Below are 20307 nucleotides of genomic sequence, written 5' to 3' on the forward strand. Positions count from 1 at the left end.
ACAACAACAAAACAAACAAACAAAAAAAGAAAACAAAAAACCACAGTCCTAATACCCTGACTTCTGTGAAAAGAATGTTTCACATACTTCCAGTTTCCCATGTACCCAGAACAGAGGTTCTCAGATTAATTTCCAATAATACCCCTTAGAATCCAAAAATTCTACTCATGGGGCAGACAACAAAAAGGAAAACCAAAATCTGGAGGCAGTTCTGCAACTTTATTTGACATTCAGCAGATTAGTTCTCATCCACATTGAGCGTCTGTAGATTCTGAGTGTGGTAGCAGGTACATAAGTTAGCAGTGTGTAGAGCTTGTTTGGTGAATCCTCATCCTCATTACGTTTTCTGGACAACGGTGCTCAGATGTAATATGGAACATTCCTTACTCCCTTGGCCCAGACAGCTTTATTGAGCCTGGTGTCAATGCACACATCTGGAATCCCCATGTCCTTCATGGCAAATTTCCGAATTTCTTTGAGTGCCCAAGGAGCACGTTTCTTGAAGGCCACTCCGTGGACGCACTTGTGAATGTTGATCGGGTCACCACCTCGTTGATGGCAGAACAGCCCTTCTTCTTCTTCTTGTCACCCTTCTTTGCGGGATCCATTTTGCCAGGCCCAGGTTCTAAAATGAAAACCTTACAGATCAGGAACAGTAAGCTTCTCTGACGAAAAGAAGAAAAAGAAGGGATTGTCGTGAGAGTCCAGTTTTACTTGTAATTCCCCCCCCCCCCCCCCCCCCCCCCCCCCGCCCAGCCCCCAGAGCTAACTTGTCCTGACTAGACAGCTCATGATTAACAAGATGTAGAAAGCCACCTTGCCTTGACAAATAAAAGACATGTCGGGGATACATTCGAAGTGTCTCTTAGCGGGTGTGGTGGTGCATGTGCAGGCCTTTGATCCCAGCACTTGGGAGGCAGAGGCAGGCAGATCTCTGAGTTTGAGGCCAGCTTGGTCTACAGAGTACTGGAGCACGGCCAGGGCTACACAGAGAAACCCTGTCTCAAAAAACCAAAACTAAAAAAATAGAAGGAATAGGATCTCTTGGTGGGAGGCCTAACTATGTATTGTGCAAAGAGAGGCATGACTCAAAATCTTAATCGCATCCTTTTTAAGGTGAAGTTGAAGACCAGGAAGAGAAAGAAGATGCAGAGAAGGAAAACACTGAGAAGGATGAAGATGATGTTGAACAGGAACTTGCAAACACAGACCCTCTGTGGATGGAGTCTCCTAAGGCTAATGGCCATATTGAAAATGGCCCATTTTCTCTGGAGCAGCCGCTGGAGGATGAAGAGGATGATGAAGATGACTGTGCAAATCCCGAGGAGTATAACCTGGATGAACCAAATGCAGAGAGTGATTACACGTATAGCAGCTCCTATGAACAATTCAATGGTGAATTGCCAAATGGACAACATAAGAGTTCCTCCGAGTTTCCCACACCGTTGTTTTCTGGGCCCTTAGAACCTGTGGCCTGTGGTTCTGAGCTTTCAGAGGGATCACCGCTTACAGAGCCGGAGGAGAGCAGTCCATCCCATGACAGAAGCAGGACAGTTTCAGCCTCCAGTACTGGGGACTTGCCAAAAAGTAAGTGCCCTTTTGCATCTCTGTCTGCTTGCTCTGGGTAGAGTCACACCTAACACAGACACTGAAGGGAGTTTACTGGAGGGCAAGAGCACCTCAGCCCTTACATTTTAATGCTTGAATATTCAAGAACAAGCACAATGCTCTAGACTATAACTTGTCCTATAGGCTTTCTCTTACTCTCTGAAATCCTGGGCTTTCTTCATTCATTGTGTATTTGTTGAATGACAACAGACAGTTAAAATGCCTTCCGTCTTTACCAAACTCATAGCTTCCTAGACACAACCGTCTTCTAGCTGGTAGTAGTAGTTTTGGGTTTTCTTTCTGTTCGAGGAAACACCTGCCTGCTTTCAGATATACCAAGAGACAACTTGTGTTTTATTTGATAGTTGGACTTGTTTGCTTTGTTTTTCGAGACAGGGTTTCTCTGTGTAGCCCTGGCTATCCTGGAACTCACTCTGTAGACCAGGCTGGCCTCGAACTCAGAGCCTGCCTCGGCCTCCCAAGTGCTAGGATTAGACGTGTTCCACCACTGCCTGGCTATAGAACCCTGCTTTTGATAAAGCATAATAACAGATTATAGATTGGCTCTTAGATTCTTGTCTACCTGAGGCCCTATCTTCAAACCCATATTTTTGGTGCAAGTGCCATATGGCTAATTGCAGAATAACTTTAAGGGAAATTGAATATCACAGTTGATTTTTATTCTGGCTCTTAGTGAAAAAGTTCAGTAACCTTCCTATGTCCACATAGCACATAGCAAGTGATTGAGCCAGCCTGATCAATAGCCAGGAGACTCTGCAGCCTCTCTCAGATGGAATGAACTGTCTTAGCCTTGGTGTCGCTCACTTGGCAGTGCTTGGTTTATGCCTCACCCTTAGTCTGGCCAGAAGAAAAGAGAGGCTCATTTCTGGGGAGCAGTGGCAGAGACTTGTGTCTTCTCTGCACTTACTGTTTCTGTTGCAGCTGATTTTTGCATATAAAGCAATTTTTACCATAGCTTTTCATTATTTTTCATGTGGTAATTTAAGACAGTGGCTTTTTAAAATTACTTATTTATTTTATGTATATGAGTATACTGTAGCTGTCTTCAGACACACCAGAAGAGGGCATCAGATCTCATTACAGATGGTTGTGAGCCACCATGTGGTTGCTGGGAATTGAACTAAAGGACATCTTTCTGGAAGAGCAGCCAGTGCTCTTAACTGCTGAGCCATCTCTCCAGCCCTAGGACATCAGCTTTAAATATAGAAAACTGAATTCCAACTTAAACTTAATAACCATGGGACTTCAGTTTCTTAACCTCCATCTGCCTCAGTCTCTTTTTTTACAAAAGGGAAGTAATGGCCACATCCAGTGGTGTCACCATGGATGCAAATGCTACGTACTAAGTTATGTGTGAAAAGTCTCAGTACATGTACCTCAGCTGTTTAACGTCTCCCAGCAGCAATACTTGTTGCTGTGTCACATTGCCAGTGTCTGAGGCCCAGGATCCGTGGACAGCTCAGCATAGTCTTGTTAAGAACTCATGGGTCTTGGTCCTTGGGTTTATTCCACCCACCACATCATTTATTCTGGGAAGCCAGGATAGGTAGATACAGGTTAAAGCCTGAAAAGAAATAAATTGTGTTTTAAAATTTTTTATGTGTATCAGTGTTTTGTATGCATGTATGAGAGTGTCAGATGCCCTGGAACTGAAGTTACTGACAGTTGGGGCTGCTATGTGGGTCCTGGGAATTGAACCCAGATCCTCTGGAAGACTAGCTGATGCTCTCAACCACTGAGCCATCTCTCCAGCACCCAGAAAGAAATACTCATTAAAAAAAGAGAGAATTTATAATTGTAATGAGTGAGTGAGGAAGTGTTGTAACTTAGGCAAAATCTAAAATTCTAGTGTAGAAAGATTATTGAATTCAAAACTCATCTTTCATGTAAAGTGCGCTTGGGCACTGTGAGAAAGGTGATCTTACCTGTTGACTGGCAGGATGCTGGGTCGCTGCCTTGCCTACTTTGTCTTGGCAGAAGTGGACAACAGCTCACACTTGCCCTACTGTCTCCCCAGTAGCCCTGGGCTTCCTTTGCCATTCATGCTTGCTCTGCTCCTGCTGTCGTTTTGGGAAGTTACGCATCTTCTGTGTGTGTTGCCCTGGTTTCTGTTCTTACCTTGTTCCTGTCATGCTGAACTCTTCCTGTGCCTGGTCTGTGCCTGCCCATGATTTCCATTGGCTTCTGTGGCATTGCTGGTTCAGTCCCTGTGTGATGGATCTAACTACTGAGTCCCAGCAGCAAGTGAATCCTGAGAAGCAAGTGGTATGAGCTGTGGTGTGAGCTCTTGTAGGGGAGCAGCATTGTAGGAACACTCTTGAGTATCATCTGCACTCTCGTTCTCTTCCATCATAGGCCCTGTAAGGTGGCTTTTGTCAGCTTGACACAAACAGGTCAACCTTAACTGAGGTTAAGCGGGAACCTTAGCTGAGGAATTGCTTCCATTAAGTAGGCCTGTAGGCATGGCTGTGGACACACTCTTAATTAGGGACTGAGGTGAGGTGGCTCATCTGTTTCACTGTGGGTGGTACCACCCCTAGCCAGGTGGTTCTGGGCTGTACAAGAAAGGTAGGTAGGTAAGCCATAGGGAGGAATTCAGTAAGAAGCATTCCCCTGTGGTCTTTGCTTCAGTGTCTGCCTCTGGACTCATGCCTGAGTTCCTGCCCTGATGCCCTTCAGTTATGGTATAGGATGTGGAAGTGCTGGCCAAGGGACCCCTTTCCTCTTCTGTTTTATTACAGCAACAGAGAGCAATCTAGGACACCCTTGCCAGCCCTTTCTCAAAACAGGACCCTCCTTGCTCTGGCCCTGAGGCACAGGCCTTGTTTAGCTGTATTGCTTCAGAAGTTTACTGTTACTATCTCTGTATTATTCTTAGCTGCCTTCTTGACTTCTTCCAAATCACTCTTCCAGCTTGCTGCTAGAGGCTATTTATTCATTCATTCATTCATTCATTCATTCATTGTATATGAGTTGCATTGTCACTGTCTTCAGTCACACCAGAAGAGGGCATCCGATCCCATTACAGATGGTTGTGAGCCACCAAGTGGTTTCTGGGATTTGAACTCAGGACCTCTGGAAGAGCAGTCAGTGCTCTTAACCACTGAGCCATCTCTCCAGCCCAGCTGCTAGAGTTTTAAATCACAGTAGTTAGATAAATTCCCTTGTTCCTAATTCTTCACAGCTCTTCATGAGTCCCAGCAGTCCTCTCCACAGTGGTACACGTGCCTACGGGCAACAGAATAGTCAACTGAAATGAATTAAAACCTCTGTGTTTTAAAAATTTGAAAGTCTAGCTCAATAAATACCTATCTATCCTCCACTTATATTTAGTATTAACATTTTAACATGCTATATGTATTATATAGAAACTGCGTGTCATACATAATAGGATACTTAATTTTTAAGTTAATTTTTTAAGTAAATATTTAAATTAATATTAAGTATTTATCAGAGGAATGAACTAAAGATGATTTTGTTACTCAGTCCTTACTCAGCTCTTCTCTTTAGTTTGAAAATTGTCTCCTGTTTTCCCTGATCCAGGGTGTGATAGAGCATTGTGCCACCCCCTGGGAAGCAAGCTTTGATGTGAGTGTGTGTTGTCTTTGCTATTAGAGAGAACGGTAGAAGACAGGCTGCAGTGAGTTATATTGTTTGAAGAACTTAGAAGCCAAGTGGCAAGATGAAGACTCTGAAGTCATTTGATGTCCCTTGAAGGATGAGATGGGATTTGTCTTAGGTCATTGGCTGCTAGAGCAGCTAGTGGATGTACCTTGTCTAATGACATCAGAAGATGTCACAGAGCAGAATGGTCTTGTTAGTGTGCTTGCTTGGTCCATGTGGAGCCCTCACTTCACAGTCCTCTCAGTCTGTCCTTGTTAGGTTGCCACTGTGTGGAGCTTGTGTTTTTAGGTCTTGGTTCTTACACATGTATCCTTTTATACATTCCTGTTATCTTCTCCCTGCTCCCCAGATGATGTCACTAGCTTCTGTTTCCCACATAGCAAGATACTGAGTTTTCCTCCTTTGATGCTGAGCTCTCCAGCCTGCTTCTAGCATGCCGATGCCCTGTACTGCTCTGGCTGGTGGGCTTTTTCAAGTGTTACAGGTTGAATGCTTGACTTTGGATAGCACTCTATGCAGTACCTAGCTCCTGCCCAGAACGTCTCACCCTTTCATCCAGTGCTGCCTTCCCAGGCATTTTTCTCGAGTTAGCAAGATGGCTCATTAGGTAAAGTCACTTGCCTCCAACCCTGATGACCTGATTCAGTTCCCTGAACACACAGAGATTTGTGTGACCTCTATGTAAGTGCTGTGCCTATCCCTCCACAACACATAACTAAATGTGAAAAGAGAAAAGCAGACTTTCAATATTGCGTTCATAGCTATCTCTCGTCTTAGTTTTGTTTTTCTTTGAGGCATATCTAGTTTTCTGACATGTTACAGGAATTGCTTGTGTACTTAGTTTTTCAAGATAGGGTTTCTCTGCATAGTCCTGGCCAACCTTGAACTCAGATCTGCCTGCCTCTGCCTCCCTAGTGCTGGGATTAAAGGTGCGCGCACCTCCACACCCAGCTCTTAGTATTGTCAACCAATGCATTACGTGAGTTTCCTAATGTGTGTGTGTCTTTTTCTTGACTAATGTCACCAAAGTGGCACATTGAAGGGGTTTGGAAAGTATCTGTCCAAGGAATGGGTCAGGCATTGTCATCTGCCCCTCGTCTAGATAGAGAGGCTGTTTGTGCCTGTGTTTTAGGGTGTTCCAGCGCTTCCTAAAATAAACCCTGCCACTTGTATTCATGCTCTAGTGGAAACAGGGACAAAGTTTCTGGCTTTTCATTCTGGAATGGGAAGATTGCCAGTAGGTCATTTGTTGCTATGACAGGTCACCATGGGAGGCAGTCTGGTTTCAGGCACACTTAGAATGATTGTGTAGCAGGTATGAGTATATCTGTGTTCACGTGGGCTTTTTGCATGTTTCAACAATCACGTACCTCCCCTCACCCTGATCCTGGCTCATGTTGAGAAAGGAAAACACTGCACAAGCAGATTCTGTTTTATCTCTGTGTGGCTGTCTGGCCCAAGTTGATCCATACGCTGAGGGAAAGCCTGGAGAGTTCAGATGTGGACTCAGCACACTGGAGACTTGGGAGCCCACCCCAGGATCCCTCAGATGGTTTAAGTCCTGTTAGCCCTCCTGCAGTCCTCACTGCTGTCGAGCAAAGCTGCCCTTACTTCCTCTATGGAATCCACCAACACTATGGCTCCTCAAGTCAGTCCACCCTGAACAAGCTTAGTGCTTACCAACAGCAAGTCGGCGTGAGCAGAAGGACCCTCAGCAGGGCTCAGTGCTGTGCACTGAGCTGGGCTTTCTGCTGAATCTGTGAATCCACTTCAATAGGACCCAAAGATGAGTGTAGTTACAGTGGAGTTAGGGCGTAACTGAGAACTTTTCCTCCAGCTGGAAACCCCAGGCCTGGGTCTGCTATAGAGACTCCCTCGGGGTCATCCCACAGCTGAGCCATCTGAACTAATGAATTGCCCTAAAGCCTGTCTTTATGGCCCACTTCAACTCAGGAGAACACTAGTTTGACATCTCCCTTGTTCAAAACGAAGTCATAAAAGGTTAATTTCTGCCTATAATTTAGTTTGCTAATCAGTTGTCATGTGACACGATGTCTGTGTGCTGGCTTAGCTGAGGAAGCTGGAATAGGGTCATAAGCTGTCAGCCTCAAGGTGCTGCTTATGCTCAGATGGCATTGGGCGAACTGCTGAGAAGTGATTGGTCACCTGTGCTTTTCTTTCAGTGGCTTTCACCAGTGAGTTGGATACAAGCCAGGAGGAATGGTCCCAATTGCAGGATTCTATTCTGTCCCATCACTCTACCTGGTAAACATTGTACTCACACATGCAAACCTCTTGTCCCCAATGCTAACTCTTTTGCTGTTTGCTCATGGCAGCAAAAACTCGGGCAGCTGACCTGTTGGTGAACCCTCTGGATCCACGGAATGCAGATAAAATTAGAGTAAAAATTGCTGACCTGGGAAATGCTTGTTGGGTGGTAAGTAGTGTTTTCTTTTTACATGTTAATTGTGATTTTATGTGAGAAGATGCTTTTTTTTGTTTAAAAAAAAGTATTTATCACATCTATTCCTTTCCAGCATAAACATTTCACAGAGGATATCCAGACACGTCAGTATAGGTCCATAGAGGTTTTGATAGGAGCAGGCTACAGCACGCCCGCAGACATTTGGAGTACAGCATGCATGGTAAGAATGGCCTTTGCCACTTTTTTCTCTAGAAACTGGCTTCTCCTTAATGCTCTTGATGGGGTGGAGGCTTGTTTGAGATCATGTCCACTTTAAAATGTGAGAAGATAGAAATTGTGCCTGCGTGTTTAAGCATTAGGAGAATTCTCTAGTATGCATGTCTTCTGAGACATGGTCTCTTCTTCAGGCCCTGTACAGAGCATTGTCCCAGGAATCAGATCCATCAGAGGAATTGCTTTTAGTCTCTGGAAACTTGTAGGTGTTTCAGGCTCCTTGTCACATCATGGGGTAAAATCAGATGCCTTCTCCCAGGAGAGAGTGACGGTATTTGTAAGTTTGCACCACTGGCACGGTGCAGGCTCTCTGTTCTCCTTCCTACCAAGAAGAGATTTTTCTGTTTGTCCATGCACAGTTGCGTGCTGAGGTGTTACCTCTTTGTATTCTTGTGCTCTTGTACAAATGGGTGAGTTCTTATGTGTCCATGGTGAGTCCTGATCATGATCAGAATAAAAAACAAACTGAATTCTGACACACTTCCCTAGGAATTCAGCACTACACATCGTGACCTAGGTGAGGCAGAGAGAAAGAGGCAGCTGCTTGCTCAGTAGAGGAAAGCCCCCAAAAGGGACCAGACCAGAACAGAAGGAAGACTCCAGAGTTGTCAAATAGTGAATAGTAATAATACAACTTGCCTTAGGGAACAGCTTAGTAAGTAGAAGGCAATAATGTTTCCTGTCCCCACAGCTGCTAGCCTTATAATACTCTGTGACACCCCCACCCCCACCTTCAAAATGCCAGTGTTTTCATTGTTGTGTGTGTGAGTGTGTATGTGTGTGTGTGGTTGTAATGAGGAGTCCCATCACTGCCCAGAGCGCATTCTCCTGCCCTCTGCTGCTACCGACTCTCCCTCTTTTGTTTCCCTCTTCTTATTTTTTTCACAAAAGATTTATTTTTTATATGTATGGATGCTTTGCCTGCGTGAATATCTGTGTACCACATGAAGGCAGATTCCATGGAGGCCAGAAAGTGGTACCAACTTCTGCAACTGGAACTACAGATGGTTGTGAACCTTCTACATGGGTGCTGGAACTGAAGCCTAGTCCTCTAGAAGAGCAGCCAGTGCTCTTAACCCCTTAGCCATCTCTCCAGCCCCCCCCCCCCCCCCCCGCTCTCTTTCTTTCTTTAAAATTAATTTCATAGCCTTCTTTAAGCACTACATCAGAAACCCAAGTGCTGTTCAAAATAATTATCTTTTAAAGGGTACGTATCTGGTGACCTCACTGTCGAACAGTGAAGTGTAGCTGTGGTGGGTGAACTAGAGATGGACGAGCGCAGCCAGGCTGTCCTTGGAACCAAGTCCCAACTGCTCCCAGCTTCTCTGCCATCCTGTCAGGGCCTCCAGATTTGTCTCTTGGCTTGCAGATTATTGAATTGTTATACAGACACAAAACATTCTTACCCACTTGGAATTGGAGCCAAATTTGTCTTTCCATGATGAGAGATTGGCTCAGCTGCCATAATTGTTAAGTGTTAATTGGGTAATAGATGGTATTTGGGTGGCTGGGTGTGAGTCCTAAGCTAGGGTGTCTGGTTGCAGCTGCGGTGCTGGGCGGCCAGGCTGTCTTCTGCTGAGATGACAAAGATCCAAAGGTGCTTCATAGGGTCCTGAGTTTATACTCATCACACAGGCAGCTGATGACAGTTTTGCTATCTTGTTTTTCTCCTCCTCAATCAGTATATGATCACCAATCATGTCTTTAAAAATCAAGGAGATGGCTGCCCTGTTAGTTAAAGACAGCTGCTACCCAGGAAGGGCCTCTCAAGGAGTGTGCTCACACTCTGCCTGGCCATTACAAGGAAGAAAGAGGAGGACTGGTGTTGGAACAGCACTTAGTGATGGCTCTTCAGCAGGAATGGGAAAAAACATCCCACAGGAAGGAGAGGTGCTGTTGGAATGGCCACCTTGTCACAAATGCCAACAAGCAGGGAGAGCTTTACCACGGCAGCATGAAGTATGGGGAAACTAGAACTGGGAGTTAACCTGTAAAAGACAGGAATTGATGATTGCTGTCTTTGTACATCTTACAAAATGGGTGCTAAGCAAAGGAAGTTTGGGCAGTGAAACTGAGTGGGCTTTCCTCCACCATGGAGTACTGGGGTAGGGTGGGAGTGGGTGGCAGCATGGGTGGTGCTCCTTGCTGTCCGAGGAGGGCCTGCAGTGTGCTTTGCTGCATGTGGTAGAGGGGAAGGGCCTCTTGTTTATGAGTGTTCGTCCAATTGGTCAGAGATGAATGAAATGATGACGGAAAATGGCAGTGCCTGGTCTGTGGGGCCTTGGACACACACAGGCCTGCTTGAGTCCTAAACCGACCTTACTGTGCTCTGGCAGACACTGCAGTGTGCAGCACCAGAGCTGCAGCTGCCTCTCCGGTAGCTTTGTTCTACTTCTGCAGTGTACAGAGAGCCATAGCTTCCCTCTCCCATTAGAAGACATAAAGATACCCCTGTAGCTTCTGTGAACTTCTCTGGAAGAAAGGAAAACTAGGGGTTGGACTGTCCTGGGACGCACTTTGGTTTGCTTGTAGTCCTCTGCAGATCTAGGCTTCCTCTGTAAACAGAGCTGCTGGCTCTTGAGCCATCTCTGAAGTGCTCAGCTTGTCATCTGTTGTGTCCTAGGCATTTGAGCTGGCCACAGGAGACTATTTGTTCGAACCGCATTCTGGGGAAGACTACTCCAGAGATGAAGGTGAGTGCTGGTTGCCTGCTGAGTCCCTTGATGTGGGTCTGCTCCTCCAGAACTTTTAGAGAGTTCCATTTGTATTTTTTACTGAAACAGACATGCTTTGGTTTTCAAACACCAAATTCATATGCTTTTCCTTTGAGTTTGAAGCCCCCTCAGTGCCAGTGACTGGGCAGTACCCGCCTGACATGGCTTTGCTGGCCTCCTGGTGGGAGGAACCCAGCTGGTGGGTGAGGACTGACTCCTGAGGCCCCAGGACCTCTCTGTGGTTTCTTTGTCCACAGCTCTGCTGCCCATTTTGCTGTCCTGTTTGGGAGCTCAGTTGAAAACCAGGGAATTCAGGCTTGAATTCCTTCTGTAAACCTGACCATCTTCATGCTTTCTTGCTTGCAATGCTGGGGTGGCCTGGGGTGCACTGGTGTCAGCCACTTTTGGTGCTCCAGTTGGTGCTCCAGTTGGTGTCTGAGGCCTGACAGCCCCACAGACCTCTGCATGGATGTGCTGCAGACATTGTTGATTTGAATCGATTTCTGAGTTTTACTAATTTCCCTTTCCCTCTCCCCCCCCTTTCCTGTCCCCTCCCCATTCCCATGTCCCCTTTGCTCTCTCCTCATAGACCACATAGCCCACATCATAGAGCTGCTAGGCAGTATCCCAAGGCACTTTGCTCTGTCTGGAAAATATTCTCGGGAATTCTTCAATCGCAGAGGTAGTACCTCTTCTCTTTGAAATGTGCCACGATGCAGACAGAAATGGAACAGCTGCAGCTGCAGCAGCAGCGACCATGCGACCAAAGCAATGCTTCTAAATTCCAAAAGCAGCCGAGCAGAATATCTGTGCTGGTGTAAATGCTGACCGAAGACTGAGTCTGGGCTGTGATGTGCTCACTCTGTACACTGGTCCCTTCTTGGTACCCAGGGACAACTGGGTGCCCTTAGCTATGAGTTCTGAATCAGTCGGACAAAGGCCATTTGGGTCGCACTCCGTTTCTGTCTGTGCGGGCAGTAACCATGTCTGCATGCAGTGTACTGATTAAACTGTCGTGTGTTTCTGTTTTGCTGGCAATGTTTCCCAATGCAGATCACATAGCATTGATCATTGAACTGCTGGGGAAAGTCCCTCGAAAATACGCTATGTTGGGGAAATATTCCAAGGAGTTTTTCACCAGAAAAGGTAACGGTACTTATGCAACACTAATTTTCAGCATGATCTTCTCCCAGAAGGAGAAATTGTGCATTCATATTTGAGCAGTGGAAAAGATCAAGACTTTTCAGATGGGGAATTCTGCTGAAGAAGAAGGTACTCACAGAATCATCGGGAACTCTGGTATCTATAGAGTGAAACTTTTATTTTAAAAAAAAGCAGGCTTCCAGCAATCCTTTCTCAAACAACTATCTCTTAATTCCACTCCAAGCACTTTTTGTAGATTCACATATTTGTAGAAAGGACTTCAAGTGAGTTTTGAGAAAGAACCAGATTCAGCTGGATATAGTGACTCACCCCTGTAATCCCAGTACTCAGAGCCTGAGACTGGGGAATCAAGAGTCCAAGGCCAGCCTGGATTACAGACTAACAAAGCTAGACGTCTCTTTCTGTTCTTAGTCTTTATGAGTTTCATAGATGGCCATGGCCCTTCTCTTGGCCGTGTCTGAGCTCTTGGCGTTGTGTAGGCCTGTGAAGTCCTGTGGCCATGTACTTTGTAGATTGTCCCATTCATGACTGGCTTTAATGTCATTCTGTAGTTGACAGGCTATACCAATCCTTCAACATACCTCCAACAGTGTGTCTCTCCCCTCACTCTAAAAGATGAATCCTCAGAAAAAGCTGGGAGTAGGGGGTGGGGAACTCAGGGTCATCCTCAGAACATTGACTATTGGAGGTTAACATGGGCTGTGTGAGACCCTGCCGATGACAACAAAGCCCTTCTCAGGTGCTGTCGTCTGGGGAGCCTGCTTTTACCAGCTTAGATTCAGTTGTGTTTACATCCTCCCTTAATGTTTGCTCAAGGACCTGGGGGAGAATTGGTTGGTAAAGTGGGTGCTGTATAGACTTGAAGGCTGAGCTCAGTCCCAATTCTTTCATAAAGGCTGTATTGGTGCATGCACTTGTCGTCCTGGAGCTGTGGACACAGAACGCTGGAACCCTGGGGCTCTCTCTAGTCAGCCAGCCTCTAGCCATGTTGAGTTCCAGGCTCCAATGGGAGATTGGACTCCAAAGAAGAGAAATGGTTCCTAAGGAGTAAACACCCTCAGTTGTCCTCTGTGCACGCGCGCGCGCGCGCACACACACACACACACACACACACACACACACACACACGAGTAGGACATAGAGTCCAGTCCAGGTTATTTCATTTCTAACTCCCCTTCCTTTTTTCCTCTCCTCATATTTCTTTCTAAATTACATTTATTACTTACTGGGCCATAGGTGACATGGTGTATATGTGGACATCAAAGGACACCTTTTCAGGTGTTGTTTCTCTCTTCATACCATGTGATTCCTGGGGACCACATTTATGTCATTAGGGGAAAGCCTCTTTACCTGCTAAGCCTCCCTCTGCAATCTCCCTCTCTCCATCCCCCTCCCCCCACTTAGTATTTTATGAATATGAGTGTTTTGCCTGCAGTCTGTATGGGTGTATACTTGGCGCCTACAGAAAAGGGCATTGTATACCCTGGGCTTGGAGTTATAGATGTTTTTAAGTTACTGTTGAGGACCACTCTGCCCCACGTTTGGGGGCCAAAATGTCCTGGACTGCTCTGCTGCTCCGGTCCTTGGGTCAGGGTCTAGCAAGAGAGAGAGTGGGGGGAAGAAGGGGAAGAGACGCGAAGAATAGAGACAAGTCAGAGGGTTTGCAGTCACGTCTGTTTACTGTCTCCCATGGACTATATTCACCTCCTATTGACACTATTACAAGGAAATCCTGGGAATTTATAAGCACAAGCAGGAGAACATAGGTGAAGACACTTTACCATGTGCACCATGCAGCTGGGGTCACTAAACAACAAAACAAGCTATGTGGGATAAACAAGATGTTTGTCAGAGTGTGCTCAGCTGTTGTAGGCTGTTGAAAAACAAGTCTCTATCAGGGTATATGGTTCAAGATGGCTGCAAAGATGATCTAGCCACTTTCTGCTAAAAGTCGGCCCCCAACAGTTACCATGTGTGTATTAAAAGCTGAATCTGGCGGGGCAGTGGTGGTGCACGCCTTTAATCCCAGCACTTGGGAGGCAGAGGCCGTTGGATTTCTGAGTTTGAGGCCAGCCTGGTCTACAGAGTGAGTTCCAGGACAGCCAGGGCTACACAGATAAACCTTGTCTCGATTAAAAAAAGAAAGAAAGAAAAAAAAAAAAAAAAAAAGCTGAACCTGGATCCTTTGGAAGAGCAGCCAGTGCTCTTGGCTGCTGCTGAGTCATCTCTCCAGCCCATTCTTACTTTTTGAGGCAGGGTCTTGATCTCCTGATTCTCCAGTCGCAGCCTTCCAAGTGCTGGATCACAGCCACTCATCACATGCCCAACTGTGCCCTTAGGTTCCCTGTGGCTTTCACCTGGCATGGAGCTATAAGCCATTAAGTTGATTTCTGTTGAATGCCATCCCAGAACCAACAGCAGCAGTGGCACCTCTTCTTACCCAGTTGGCAGATGAGGTTCTTAGATGGATGTTTTGGGGATGTTGTTGTCCTGCAGGGCTTTTCACTGTGGGCATGCTCACATGGCTTCTCCTTGGACGTTTGTAGGCTTTTGTCTACAGTCATCTTTAGCACTTTTGCTTTAGGACTTAAAAGCATATGTAGCCAGCCAGTGTTTTACTGAATTTATTGTATCAAACACTGATGCCTGAGAGGAGACAGGTTACCTAAACTTGTTCCCACATGCGGCATCAAGTACATTGGGATACATCTGGCTATGTACACAGATGTTAATCTGACTTCGTAGTGACAATTATAGAATTTTGGTTTCTTTAAAAACACAAAAATCCTGTGAGTCTATGGTTTTATTTTCTCCCAGGTAAGGGTTGTGGGGGAGCTCTGGGCTCCCCACAGCAGCTGACCAGGATTTCCCTTGTGCTCTAGAACAGGAGTGGTTTTTCCAGCTCCAGAGAGCTTCTAGATTGTGTGACGTTTGGAACTGTGGGAAATGTTTAGAGGGGACATAAATGCTAAGGTGCATTTGAGGTGGTTTGTTGGTCATTCAGGGGAGATGACTGTGGTGTGTGCTCAAGGAAGAAACAAAAGGAAAGAAATTAGATTCAAGAATCAATAAATCAATATCTATCCGTCTCTTTTCCCTCTCCCTCCCCCCACCTCTCCTCCCTCCCTTCTTCTCCCTCTCCCCTCTCCCCTCTCCCCTCTCCCCTCTCCCCTCTCCCCTCTCCCCTCTCCCCTCTCCCCTCTCCCCTCTCCCCTCTCCCCTCTCCCCTCTCCCCTCTCCCCTCTCCCCTCTCCCCTCTCCCCTCTCCCCTCTCCCCTCTCCCCTCTCCCCTCTCCCCTCTCCCCTCTCCCCTCTCCCCTCTCCCCTCTCCCCTCTCCCCTCTCCCCTCTCCCCTCTCCCCTCTCCCCTCTCCCCTCTCCCCTCTCCCCTCTCCCCTCTCCCCTCTCCCCTCTCCCCTCTCCCCTCTCCCTCTCCCCTCTCCCCTCTCCCCTCTCCCCTCTCCCCTCTCCCCTCTCCCCTCTCCCCTCTCCCCTCTCCCCTCTCCCCTCTCCCCTCTCCCCTCTCCCCTCTCCCCTCTCCCCTCTCCCCTCTCCCCTCTCCCTCTCCCCTCTCCCCTCTCCCCTCTCCCCTCTCCCCTCTCCCCTCTCCCCTCTCCCCTCTCCCTCTCCCCTCTCCCCTCTCCCCTCTCCCCTCTCCCCTCTCCCCTCTCCCCTCTCCCCTCTCCCCTCTCTCTTATATCTATCTAGTGATGGGGTAAAACACAGGGAGGTATGAAAAGTAGAAAAGAGAAGAACACACAAAGCAGCAAAGACCAGCTGCACAACCTAGCTCCTAAGACTTCATTAACTTTAGGGCCTACAAGATTGGTCAGCAGGTAAAACCTGCCACCAAGCCTGATGACCTGAGTTTGACTCCCAGGAACCAGGTAAAAGGAGATCTACTCCTGTACAGTTTTCTGACTTCCATGTGATGTACACGTGTTTCTACACACATACATAAAACAGACATGTGCAGATGGAATAGAGACTCAGCAATGAAAAACACTTGGCGCTCTTGCAGAGGGCCTCTGTTTAGTCCCTAACATGCACATGGTGGCTCACAACTGGAGTTGAAGTTCCAGGGGATTTAACACCCTCATCTGGTCTCCATGAGCTCAAGGCACACATATGGTGCACAGTTAGGCATGCAAACAAATTGCTCATACACATAGGACAGATGTTAATTAATTTATTTATTTTTAAAATTTTTTTATTGGATATTTTATTTACATTTCAGATTTAATCCCCTTCCCTGCCCCCAACCCAGGAACCCCCTATCCCATCCCTTTTCCTCCTGCTTCTATGAGGATATTTTATTTTATTTTTTTTATATTTTATTTACATTTAAGATGCCATCCCCTTTCCACATTTCCCCTCCCTAGAACACCCCTGTCCCTTTTTGCTTTTATACGATTTTTTTTAAATGTTAATCAAAGGATCTATAAGTTTGGTAATGCTCAATCAGAAGCGTAACCCAATACCCAACCTAGATATAAAAACTTTTTGACTGGTGGAAACATGTGAACATCTGCCTCCATGCCCCCTCTCTCTTTCTCTCTCTCATCACCTAGCTTCTCCTCTCCTTCATCTTCTCTCCTTGTTCCATCTCTTCCTCTCAGTACTCCTTCCCACTTAGCTCCTCCTACATATCACTCTTCCTGTTAAAGTAGAACTATTCTCTCAAAATACAATTAGAGCATACTTATTCCTAATTGTACCAGTGAGGTACAAGATAGTCCTAATACCCAGTCCATCATTCTGTTGACTAACCAGAACCTCTGTCATCTCTTCTAACTAAAACACTTTTGAGCCTGGCTTTTTGGCTTTAGAATGAATGCCAGCTGAAAACTATCTACTCAGATCTTTTCTCTCAAAGTAAATAGCCAGGATTGGCTAAGACTATAGGTCTTCAACCCCATCAGAAATCCAAAATGACTGAGTTAAGTGAAGTTATGGGAAGCACTAAGCATAGCTTCTAAAACTCAGCCAATTTATAGAGACCACTGAACACCTGAAAAGCCCCTATACTACTGAACGTTGGAGCATCAGATCTTCAGCCTTCTGGCCCAGAATCATCTGACAGACCTTAGTGCTGCAGAATTATTAAGGGCTGATTACTCTGGCTAGGCAGATATAATCAGTCAACTATTCTGCATGTGTGTCCTTTTCTGGACAGTAATTTGTCTGTAGATGGAGAGAGGCAATTCTTGCCTAGTGGCTGTCAACACACAACTGGAGTATCTCCAAGGATGCTCAATTTCCTCTTAGAATCCACGACAGGAAGCTGTCAGGAGCAGACAGGTCTCTAATCAAAATGAACATTAATATATAAATATTTGTAGCGTCAGTTCTATGGACTTCTGATGTTTTGAAAACCAACTATCCATGTAAGGTAACCTGGAATGTTGTCTTTTCACTCCTCTCAGGTATTTCTAAATAAAATATGGAAAACACCCTAACAATAAACTCAAAACCATGAATTTTCTATAGTCCCTTAACTCATAGGTTAACCATCCCAAATCAGTTAAAAAAGGGCTGGGTCTAGGCCTTGTATTCCTAAATGTGTTATACAGGCACAATGCCCATGAGAGTATCAATATTCATCTCATTTTTATATTAATAAGAGGCTCATACCAATGAAAACCTTAAATTTGAAATCAAAGTAAATTTTGTACCATTTAAGAAATTATAACTTCATCTTGATAATAATTATACAGATTTCTACCAATAGGTTATGGCTATGCAATAAGTCCTAGCTAATCCCCCCGTTCCAACAAAACCACTACTTTTCCCTAGAAAGACAGACCATTATTAACCACATTAGTCCCCAAGCTCAGGGAATAGGGGCGCTGACTCTCTTTAACTTCTTCAAGCTGATTAAGGGCGTTGGGATTTTAGAAGAGGGTTGGGGGGAAGAATAAATTGATAAGCCTCTGATGCTGTGTCTTCACTGAGTCCAGATGGAATTCCAGGACATCGGAGGTTTGGGCAGGTCTGTACGGTGCTGCCACAGAACGATGACAAAGGCCACTGAGGCAGTCTAAGATAAGCACAGGACAGTGCCTTCACAGGAGCTGAGGCCGCAGCAGAAAACAGCACTTGCCATAGTCTGCGTGCGTGTCGTAGGTGGCTTTTTCATTTTTCTGTGAGTGGTTTGCCTACGTGTATTTATACGCATCATATATGTGTCTGATGCCTGCAGAGATCAGAAAAGAGGATCCGCTCTCCTGAAATTGGAGTTGGAGATGATTGTTAACTACCAGGTGAATATTGGGAACTGAGACTGGATCCTCTTTAAGAGCAAGGAGTGCTCTTAACTGCTAAAGTTTTCTAGCTGATTTTAAGTTTTGAGGAGTTTGGTCCTCAGCTACTATAAATTTGAAGTGATTTCCATCATACAAGTAGAATATTCTCTGTCCAAAATTCTTGAGACAGAAGTTTCCACTTTCTGATTTCCTCAGATTTTGGAATATTTACATTGACACGGTGACCTATCTTGAGGGTTACACATAAGTTTAAACATGAATCTCATTTCTGTTCCAAGGACATGTAAGTGCATGGACTGGAGGTAACTTCAGCATAGCTGGCTGTGAATGCCAGTCATCAGAGGAGACCCATTATGTAATGTCCTTCCGTATCATGCCCGTCTCCAGCCAGGGTTTCAGCTTCTAGACTTGGGCTGTGCAGCTCACCGTCCCTCCCCATCCCCATCCCCACTGTGTACCTTTCCACACAAGGTGACTTGGTGAATCTTTTAGTTTTTCTTGTTCCACATCCAAGAATTTAGTCGGCACACAAATTCATTTATAAAAACTTGCACTGTTTTAGAATATAACTGTTTCTGTGGTGCTTGCACAGTCGAGATGTTGGTCCTGTGTGCTGGTGGAGACCTATAGTCCCACACTTTGAGGGTATGGAAGCAAATGCATTGCGAATTCCAGGCTAGTCTGGGCTACATAGTGAGAACTGTGTCTCAAAAAAAAAAAAAAAAAAAAAAAAAACCAGGGAAAACCAGTATAGTGATATGGGTGTGTGGTATGCACAGGTTATATACAAATGCTATGCTAGATTATTTTGGATATCCTTGATTTTGAGTGTACAAAGGGGCAAATGTACTTAGTTTGGTGTTCATTGAAGTATTTTAGCTTGAAAAGCTGGTAGGTTCTAGGTTCCCTCAGTAGGCTCTTCTGTTCTGGAACACATGCTTGCTAGCCTTTATATTCATTTGCAAACTTATTTATGTCAAGACAGAATAATTAAATGTCAAGGAAGTTCCTGCTTTTACCAGAGAACTTACTTCAAGGTCATGTGAATGGCAGTCTTTCTTAAGTGTCAGGATGAGGTCTGCAGTCGCTGCTCTGTCAGCATGGTTGATCTACTGAAAGGCACCCGGGAGGCATTTGCTGTCTGCACAGCTGGGTTTTGATGCATCTGCCTTTCCATGTTCTTAGGTATTTTTAAGTCAGTCTTTGTATCTGTAAAATGTAGCTTTGAGATGATTCTTGGGAGTGTTTGGCTTTTTAGCTTCCACCCTAAATTCTACCCTTCCACTTTTTTGGGGGACTCGGGGTGGGAGCCGAGGTTTATATTCTTTGACTAGGTTCTCAGAGCTAGACTTTTGGGGTTTGAGGAATATATCTTCAGTGATTGCTCAAATGGGGTGGGTTTTTTGTTTGTTTGTTTGGTTTTTCGAGATAGGGTTTCTTTGTGTAGCCCTGGCTGTCCTCGAACTTACTCTGTAGACCAGGCTGGCCCTCAAATTCAGAAATTCGCCTGCCTCTGCCTCCAAGTGCTGGGATTAAAGGCGTGCGCCACCACTGCCCGGCGCTCAAATGTGTTTTAAATTTTTATTATTTTGCTGTTTTATGTATGGTGTGTGTGGTGGGGTGCCCTGTTCCACAGTGCTTGTATGTAAGTCAGAGAACAACTTTGTGGAGTCAGTGCTCTCCATCCATCACTACAGGATCAGACTCCAGTCTTTGGGCTTACATTGTTGAGTGGCAAGCCCTGTTTACCCATCTCAGCAGCCTTTGGATCTGAGTTTTACAAACTGTTTTATTCAAAGGCCTTCCTTTTCCATTTCTGAAATTGCTGGTCTGTTTCTTTATCTGATCTGATCTGATCCCCAGCCTCAAAGTAGTGCTTAACTATGTTCTCACTTGTTACCTCACTTTCTTCAACCAGGAACCATTCCAAAAGTTTCTTTATGGAATCCTGTGTAATGTGGTAATTCTCAAGATAGACAGGAATGGCCACTACAGGAAGGAAAGGACTGTGGCTGTGGGGGTGGGATTATTGAGATTCTTCCTTTTCTTCTTCTTTTTTTCTTTTTACATTTGTTAGTAATGTTTGGGGGCAGGGGTTCTAAATTGGTTTGCAAAGGTAAGGTGAGTGACATCGTCCGTCCTCTGATGCTGGCATCCAGTACTTCATAGGTTCTGCTGTAGCATGTGAAGAGAAGAGACCCAGGGTAGACTCA

General features: G+C 45.6%; 1 protein-coding gene across 17 annotated transcripts in view; it reads left to right on the top strand.

Annotated features, from left to right (window-relative positions):
* Srpk2 (SRSF protein kinase 2) overlaps window positions 1–20307 on the top strand; it is a 185292-nt gene that overhangs the window by 162393 nt on the left and 2592 nt on the right. For 7 of the 17 annotated variants that reach the window (XM_076913167.1, XM_076913166.1, XM_076913159.1 and 4 more), the window contains 5 exons: window positions 1117–1587; window positions 7590–7690; window positions 7791–7898; window positions 10575–10644; window positions 11255–11347. In XM_076913167.1, coding sequence (XP_076769282.1) covers window positions 1117–1587; window positions 7590–7690; window positions 7791–7898; window positions 10575–10644; window positions 11255–11347 — 843 coding nt within the window. Of the gene's footprint in view, window positions 1–1116; window positions 1588–7589; window positions 7691–7790; window positions 7899–10574; window positions 10645–11254; window positions 11348–11718; window positions 11812–20307 lie in introns of all 17 variants that reach the window. The other 10 variants (XM_076913161.1, XM_076913164.1, XM_076913157.1 and 7 more) reach the window with 2 other exon arrangements.

Source organism: Arvicanthis niloticus, chromosome 15, assembly GCF_011762505.2.
Source record: "Arvicanthis niloticus isolate mArvNil1 chromosome 15, mArvNil1.pat.X, whole genome shotgun sequence".
Classification (NCBI taxonomy): Eukaryota; Metazoa; Chordata; class Mammalia; order Rodentia; family Muridae; genus Arvicanthis; species Arvicanthis niloticus.